Source organism: Vigna unguiculata, chromosome 11 (assembly GCF_037176805.1).
Source record: "Vigna unguiculata cultivar grain cowpea cultivar isolate G323 ecotype 2 chromosome 11, ASM3717680v1, whole genome shotgun sequence".
Lineage (NCBI taxonomy): Eukaryota > Viridiplantae > Streptophyta > Magnoliopsida > Fabales > Fabaceae > Vigna > Vigna unguiculata.
Genome location: NC_140802.1, coordinates 16,393,762 through 16,402,863, shown reverse-complemented (window position 1 = coordinate 16,402,863; position 9,102 = coordinate 16,393,762). Strand labels below are relative to the sequence as shown.

Here is a 9,102-nt window from a genome sequence, read left to right as displayed (position 1 = left end):
GAATTACTATCAGTATGCATGACTAGAAATGAGAACAAAATGCAAGCATTATATACAGATAATAAGGTAATTACTAAAAGAGATAGCAACTTTGTCTTTCGGCATATTATCATCACTCAGTAGCTTGCTTCGTTTCAAGTTCCATTTTATATTAGCACAAAATATGTATTTTAGGAGATTTTTTATCATCACTAGAAATAATTTTGCACTGATTGTCTTCTATTATATTCTAATGCATTCAAGTTTTCTCTTCATAGTAAATTCTTAGTAGGTACGACAGCAAGCTCTATGTAATAATATAACACCAACGAAACAAAGTTCTGCATACAAACATTTTGGATATTTAGCTTCTGAAAAAGTCATTTTGCAAACAAACTAGCTTATATAGCTGTTGTTTCTTTCTTTTATGGCCAATACAAATACAAATACCTATAAATAAATAATACCAACTTTAATTCAATTTATAATCCAAAAAATCACTCCCACAACTTAACATTAATACTTTGCCACTTCATTCACGAGAACTTGAGAGTCTCGAAGTCCAATACTTCTCTATTTCATCTGTTGTTCTTCTAGGAATTCTTCCAACAATCAAAGAACTTGAGATTCAAATCATGTTAACAACAAATTTTTCTCACCTTTTCCCAACTAGTTTATACATCCTGATGATAAGAGTTTCCTCATCTTCAGAAAATTTAGGGTTTACTGTGTCAACTCTAAGAGACTCAAATTGTTATGATAAAGTGTTGTAGCAATTGTTGTAGTATAATTGTTTGGGTAAGCTACCCTCCTAGTATAATTGTTGTAGCAAATAAAGTGTAAAATGAATTTAAGATGATAAAAAATGCATTGAAATATTTGTTTTGCATGGTAAGTAAGATCTGAAAAAGAAGGAATAGAGTGAAAATGAATATACATACCAGAAGAATGTGAAGAAGTTTGAGTGGAAGAGGTATTGGAGTCAACCATTGGAAGAAGGTGGTGGTTTGAGTGTGGTGGAGGATGAAGTGTGTGTTGAAGAAAATGAGTTGCCTTGTGATTTTACTATGCATCATGCACCAACGGTAATATTTAAATCTTGATTAAATTAATATATGTTTGATATTATTATTTGGAAGGTTATTAGTTATCATTAATTTTGATATGTTAGGTATCCGCATTAGATGATATTTTTCGTTTACTTTTGGAATTTGTCAACAAATATGCTTCTAGGAAACTTTTGGTTAATTATGCTAATGGGGAATAACTCTAATTTCCTTTTACATTTTAGTTTATTGTAGGTAGATAGTGCACTGCTTATTATGTCACTATCATTCAAATGCTACCTCTCAAACACTTATTATATTAAGAGCATTATGACTGCTAGTCCACTATTGGTACCATTTGAATGAATATTTGTGTTGATTTCTTATTTTGAGGTGGCCTTGAAGTTTTTGCTTATTTGTATTGATTGGTACCAAACTGTTAAGCAATAAATAGGAAATTCCATAGAATAAGGTTCTTTTCGTACTCAAATAATTAACTAAACAAATCAATTATCAAGAAAGTTCAACTTTAGCATTATAACAATGTTATAACAATATGAGCACTAACATTTTGGTATTAATAAGGGTTTTCGAGAAATTAACAGGGATTTTTGGGGGTTTTCAGAACCCCATGCATTATTGGGGGTTTTCAAAACCTCAACCATTAATCGGGGTTTTCAGAACCCCAGGCATTAACGGGGGTTTTCGAAACGCCGGGTATTAACGGGGGTTTTCGAAACCCCAGTAAGTTATGCTACTTCCAGGGGTTGCTAAAAACCCCAATAATCCGTTAGCCACGCTTGCCCTTCTGGAAGGTTCCTAGGTACAAACTTTTAGGTCGCACTTCTATTGCTAAGTTCAAATTACAAAATTGTTCTAGTAATTCCCATTCCTTGACCATCATAGCAGAGATATTTAAGGACTTTCTACTCAAGGCATCTGCTACTGCGTTTGCTTTTCCCGGATGGTATGATAGTTCAAAATCATAGTCTTTTAAAAATTCTATCCACCTCCTTTGTCGCATATTTAATTCTTTTTTATCGAATAAGTACTTTAGGCTCTTATGATCACTAAAGACTTCAAATCTAGTCCCACACAGATAATGTCTCCAAATTTTCAATGCAAAAACTATTGTTGCTAATTCTAAATCATGAGTTGGATAATTCACTTCATGGGGTCTTAATTGCCTTGAAGTATATGCAACAACTTTCTGTTCTTGCATCAATACAAAACCTAATCCTTGTCCGACGCATCACAATAAACTTAAAAATTCTTCTCTGGTTGGGAAGAATTAAAATTGGTGCAGAAGTTAATCTTCTTTTTAGTCCTTGAAAACTAGCTTCTCAATCATCATTCCATTTGAAAGCTTGTTCTTTTCGGGTTAACTTGGTTAGCGGTAAAGCCAAACAAGAAAAGCCTTTTATGAACTTTCGATAGTATCCAGCTAATCCTAAGAAACTACAAATTTCTGTGGGAGTTGTTGGTCGTTCCCATCGTGTTACTGCTTCAACCTTTGATAGGTCCACCCTTATTCCTTCACTTGAAACAACGTGCCCCAAAAATTGAACTTGACTTAGCCAAAGTTCGCATTTTGATAACTTAGCAAATAGTTGCCTTTCCTTTAGAATTTGCAACACAATCCTCAAATGCTCTAAATGCGTTTCAAGGCTTTTTGAATAGATTAGGATGTGATGAGTCCATCTTTAAGAGTAAGGAAGCCAAGGAGAAGCCATGCGGAATTGATGAAGCTTCCATGGAGAAGGATGAAGGTGCGGAAGTTAGAAGATGAGAGGAGAAGTGGTGCGAAAATGGTGTTTGGAGAAGCTCTCAAGTGAGGTTGGGCCAACACTCAAGCAAGGGGGCTAGAGGAAACCAAGAAGGAGAACTCTAGCCTAAGTTGATTCACAAAAAGAGAAGAGTCTGGAGTCATCTCAACAAAGTTTCTCTACTATATTCATGAATGAAAATACAAGGGTCTTAAGCTCTCTATTTATAGTAGAAAAGGAGAGCCAAATGGTCCAGAAAAAGGGACGGAAAAAGGATCTAGAATGTGGTATTTGGAGCCAAAAAGAGAGCATGAGACAAGTGTGACTTGGCATCTAAGCAAGTCACAAGGGACTTGCTTCTAGGCGCATCAGAGAAGCTTGGTGACCAAGCTTGGTGATGAGTTCAATGTCATGGTTAGCTTATTTGGCCAAGTAGCTAAAAACAAGAAATGTCTCAGTCATATCAAATCATGCATGTTCACCTAAGATGCAAAACAACAGAATTAAGCTAAACATTTGAGTATCAACAAGACATGAGCAATTGACACAAGAAAAATAGGAATGACACATGGTAGTTCATCCTTACAATAAAGCTCAAAACTCACAAGGTCAAAAACTCTTTCACAAAAGATTTATTCCAGAAACTCTCAAATCAACTTAATTAGTAAATCACAGAAATAATCCATTCATAGCACATAACTCTTATTTTTCCAGAATTATGATCGTTCCAATTAGTGAATCAAATCCCAAAATCCAATGTCAATATGTTTTATTGAATGCAAAAACTTTTTTTTTTTGTTTTTAATAAAAACAAACAGAAAACAAAATTAGAAAAGAAAAAACAAAACAAATAGAAAACAAAATCAGAAAAGGGGGAAATCTCCCCACACCCCCACACTTTATCCATGCATTGTCCTTAATGTATTCAATATGTATAAAATGCAAAGAAAAAGTATGAAGGGTACTTACCTCCTCAAGGTGGAAGGTATGAAGGAGAAGTCAAGTTCATCCCATCCATCGTCTTATTCAGCATATATGGATTTTCATTGAATATCCGAAGACGATGCCCATTAACTTTAAAAGTTCTTGCTGAGCATTCTTCCTTGATCTCCACTGCTCCATAAGGGAAAACTTTTGTAACAATGTATGGTCCTTCCCAAGTAGGCCAATATAATCCACAATCCAACACCTTCCTACCTGTTCTTTGTGTGCCATAATGTCCACCAAAAGGAGACGAATGACAGAACTCAAGCACATGAGGTATCTCAATATCTGGAACACACCTCCTTATGACTTGGTCACTACCAATACGCCATAAGATTGGGTCTTCCCAGATATAATACTTTGCCTCACTTTTTAGCTTGGTTCTTTCATATTTGGAGAAGGAAGGAGGAATAGCAGAAACAACCAAATAGTTAACAATGTCAGCAAACCAAGGTTCAGGAAACATACCTTTCACAGCAGTCAATGCTAGGAGGATTTCATCAGGAAAGTCATCCTTAATAGGAATGTTATCTTCTCCATTTTCAATCCTGCTAAGATGGTCAGCTACTAAGTTATGCACCCCACTTCTGTCTAGAATCTCAATGTCAAACTCTTGGAGCAGTAGCATCAATTTGATCAACCTTGGTTTCGAATCTGCTTTCTTCAAAAGGAATTTTAATGCTGCATGATCAGTATAATTCCTTCTCAGTCATGGTGTAGTTAGCCTGCGCTGTGTCCAACGTTCTGGAAGCATAATATATCACATGTGATAGCTTCCCATCTTTTTGTGCAAACACCGCTTCTACTGCAAAGTTTGATGCATCACACATCAACTCGAATGGTAATGTCCAGTAAGGTGGCTGGATGATAGGAGTGGTGGTAAGCGCCTTTTTCAATGTATCAAATGCATCTTTGCACCTCTCTCCAAAGTCAAATACTACATCCTTTTGCAACAAGTTGGAGAGAGGGTTGGCTATCTTGCTGAAGTCCTTAATAAACCTCCTGTAAAATCCTGCATGTCCAAGAAAAGATCAAACCTCTTTCACAGAAGTGGGGTAAGGCAATTATGAAATAATATCAATTTTAGCAGGATCTATAGATATACCATTCTTGGAAACAACGTGACCTAAAACTATACCTTGTTCTACCATAAAATGACATTTTTCAAAATTTAAAACAAGGTTAGTTTCTTCACATCTCTCCAAGACTCTAGCAAGATTAGACAAGCAGTGATCAAAAGATGAACCATATACACTAAAATCATCCATAAAAACCTCAATACAATGCTCTAACAAATTTGTAAAAATACTCATCATACATCGCTGAAATGTTCCAAGAGCATTGCAAAGGCCAAATGGCATTTTCCTATAAGCATATGTACCGAATGGACAAGTAAAGGTAGTCTTATGTTGATCCTCTAGGGCAATACAAATCTGAAAATACCCAAAGAATCCATCAAGAAAATAGTAATGAGACTTACCTGTCAATCGATCTAACATCTGGTCCATGAATGGTAAAGGAAAGTGGTCCTTTCTGGTGGCCTGGTTTAGTCTTCTATAATCAATATAGACCCTCCAGTTATTCTAAATACGAGTAGGAATCAACTCGTTCTTCTCATTCTTGACCACGGTGATCCCAGATTTCTTGGGGACCACATGTACAAGACTCACCCAAGTGTTGTTAGAAATGGGATATATAATACCTTCTTGTAGCAACTTGGTGACTTCCTTCTTCACAACCTCCATCAGTTGAGGATTTCAGTCTCCTCTGAGGTTGCCTTACTGGCTTAGCATCCTCCTCCAAGAGTATTTTGTGTATGCAGAAAGAAGGACTAATACCAGGAATATCTGCCAAAGTCTAGCATATTGCTCGCTTGTGATCTTTGATAACCTGCAATAGGTTTTGTTCCTGCTCGTCAGTAAGCAAGGCAGATATAATAACAGGGAGTTTCCCATCCCTCTCAAGATAAACATATTTCAAATGAGATGGTAAAGGTTTTAACTCAAAAATGGGTGGCTGTTCCACAGATGGCAACATTTTACTCCCTAAGGTAATTTCAGCCACCTCAGCATAACACTCGGACGCCACAGAGGCATCAAATAGTGACACAGCGTCCTCAATATCACCTGTTTTACAATTTTCTCTTTCGTCTAAAATTGAGCCCGAAATATTCGAAAAAGAAAAATCCAAAGAAGAAGAAAAACCAGATAAAACGTCCAAAAGTCCAAAAGCATAATTGTTCACTACATTACTCAATAAATCAATACAAAACAAAGAATGGTCTTCAATTGGGTGCTTCATGGCTTCTAGCACATTGAACTGCACCTTCTCATCTCCTATCTCCATAATTAAGGATCCTGCATGCATGTCTATCTTGGTACGTGTTGTCATCATGAATGGTCTTCCCAAGATAATTGTGGTTGAACTCATTCCTTCATCATCCTTCATGTCCAAGATGTAAAAATTTGCAGGAAAAATTAACTTGTCCACACGGACAAGCACATCTTCTAGCACACCTGTAGGGTTAACTGTGCTACGGTTGGCCAATTGAATGACCACACCAGTAGACTTAAGAGGTCCAAGATGAAGTGAAGTAAAAATTGATAAAGGCATTACATTAATGGAAGCTCTTGAATCTAACATAGCATTGTCAAACTTAGTACTTCCTATAATGTAGGGAACAAAAAACATACCTGGATCCTTACACTTTTGCGGAATTCTGACTGCAGGCTTCTTAATTAAGCTAGAGACGTTTCTTCCCATGTTCACTACCTCTTTGTCCATAATACGCCTTTTATGTGTACATAATTCTTTGAGAAACTTGGCGTATTTAGGAATTTGTCTTACAGCATCCAACAAAGAAATGTTTATCTCCACTTTCTTGAAAGTATTCAAGATTTCTTTGTCTAACTCCTCCATCTTTTTAGTTTTTGGTTTCAAACGGTTTGGATAGGGAGGAGGAGGAGAATAAGGAGAAGAATTTTCAGAGGAAGTATTAGGGATACCAACCTGGAGCTATCACTGGGTGCAGGCATTTCAGATGTTGCTTGTGTTGCTTCATCTGATCTTCCACTTTCATTATGAGTTACAACTTCATTGTCCTTATCTTCGTCTTCTTGGGCATCCCTAAGGCCTTGTATTTTCTTACCCAATCTTAAAGTAATAGCACTTACATTTCGCGTGTTAATTACAGTTTGTGCAGACAAATTGCTCGAGCCTTGTTGAGACTTCATCTGATTTAACTCATTTGCCATTTGTACAATCTGGTTCTGCAAATTTTGATTGGTTGCTTCCATCGTCTGTTTCAACTCATTGATTTTTCCCTTCATCATGTCAGCCATCATTTTCATCATTGCTTCCATGTTTGAATCACCAGAGGTTGCAGCTGCTTGTGGCTGTTACCTCTGTTAAGGTGGAACATAGACTTGTTGGTGTTGAGGCTGTTGATTTCCCCATTTCTGGCTGGGATATTCCTTCCAATCTGGGTTGTACTTGTTGGAGGACAAATCATGGTTGTATTGAACCGAGGTGGTCTATTATTGCCATAAATATTTGCAGCATATGCTTGAGGTTGTTCATTGTCTAACGTCCCTGTCTCTTTTAACATAGAACAAGCCTTGGTAGGATGATTAGTAGAAGCACAAATTCCACATAAGGTAGAAGGGATAGGCTTTTTCTGTAAGTCTGTCAAGGTCCTTACCATTGCCGCTAAGTCATCCAACTTCCCTTCTATTTTCTTGTGATCTGCAACATATGAAGCTTCTACTCCATGGGTTCCCTTCAATAGAGTTATAGAATTACTCCTGGTGGAAAATTGTTGATGGTTCGACGCCATATTTTCAATCAATTGTCTTGCATTTGTTGGCGTTTTGTCCACCAATGACCCTCCACTTGCAGCATCTATCATTTGTCTATCCATGATACTCAATCCGTCATAAAAGTACTGAATGAGGAGATGCTCGTTTATTTGGTGATGAGGACAGGAAGCACATAACTTTGTGAATCTTTCCCAATACTCGTGAAGATTTTCTCTTTCTTGTTGCCTTATCCCATAAATATCTTTGCGAATAACAACAACTCTAGATGCTGGAAAAAACTTTTCCAGAAATAATCTTTTCAGAGTCTCCCAAGTATTGATGGATCCTGGTGGAAGGTAGTATAACCAATTCTTAGCGGCATCTTGCAATGAGAATGGAAAAGCCTTAAGCTTGATATGTTCCTCTGTCACTGTTGTAGGTCTCATGGATGAACAAACAACATGAAATTCCTTCAAATGATGGTACGAGTCTTCTCTTGCTAATCCATGGAATTTAGGTAGAAGATGGATTAATCCATACTTAAGCTCACATTCTCCATCTGGATATTGGATGCACATGTTTTGTTCAATTGCTGCAACCGGTGAAGCCAACTCTCTTATTGTTCTTTCTTCCATTCTATCTTCTTGAATTTCTGGTTCAGGTGATGGATCAGAAGATATGTTAATCACCGGAGGTGATTCTAGCGGTACACTTTCAGTGGTAGGTTCAGATGATGATGGTGCTCCTTCAGTAGAACACCTGAGTTCAAGTCTCCTGCGTGATTTACGCAAGTTCCTTTCAAGTTCTGAATCAAGTTGATAGAATTGACCTAGATTGGCCCGAGTCATGCACTATGCAGTCCACCTGAAAGTGTTTCCCTGTGTGTATTTTTTTTTCTTCCTATTCTTGTTTTGGAGAAAGATTTCAAGAAAGAAATAAGTTAAGATGTCGTTGGGTCTACTCCCAAGAAAGAGAAGTGTGTCACAGTGGACAACTTAAATACCAAGTCTTTCCTAAACAGAGTTTTCCAAACTAGTCTCAAAAAATTTCTTAAAAGAAATTCTTAATCAAAACAAAAATAGAACTTTGCTTGGAATATATTAAAAGAAAACTAAAGACTACAAAAAACACAAACTCTATTAAACGTATATGCGTAAAAAAAAATAAATAAATAAATAAAAACAGAATCAAAATATAAGAAATACTAACCGTATTCCCCGGCAACGGCGCCAAATTTGATATCGCTGTCGTTAAGCGAGATCAAATTACCACTACTTAACTTAAGTAACTTCAGTATTGCCAAGTTAGTAGTGAACAAAATAGTTAGGGTTAAGATAACCCTGAGTCGTCTCACAACGAATACGGAATTGATCTCAAATATTTGATTCTTAAAAATGCAATTAAAACTAGCAACTATAAAAATAGGGGGTTTTGATATGCAAAGAAAATGACACGGAAGATTGTAAACACAGTAATAGTAAATAGGTCAATTCCACTGCTTTTTCTAAATAAGATTCTTCATTGGTTATC

At 36.6% G+C, this 9,102-nt stretch overlaps 1 protein-coding gene across 1 annotated transcript; it reads right to left on the bottom strand.

The window, feature by feature from the left end:
- Positions 1-511: 511 nt before the first annotated feature.
- On the bottom strand, positions 512-969 carry LOC146881577 (transcription factor MYB114-like). Its single transcript, XM_085668531.1, is given in 2 exon segments — positions 512-716; positions 917-969. Coding segments are annotated over 2 exon segments (258 nt in total).
- Positions 970-9,102: the final 8,133 nt, after the last annotated feature.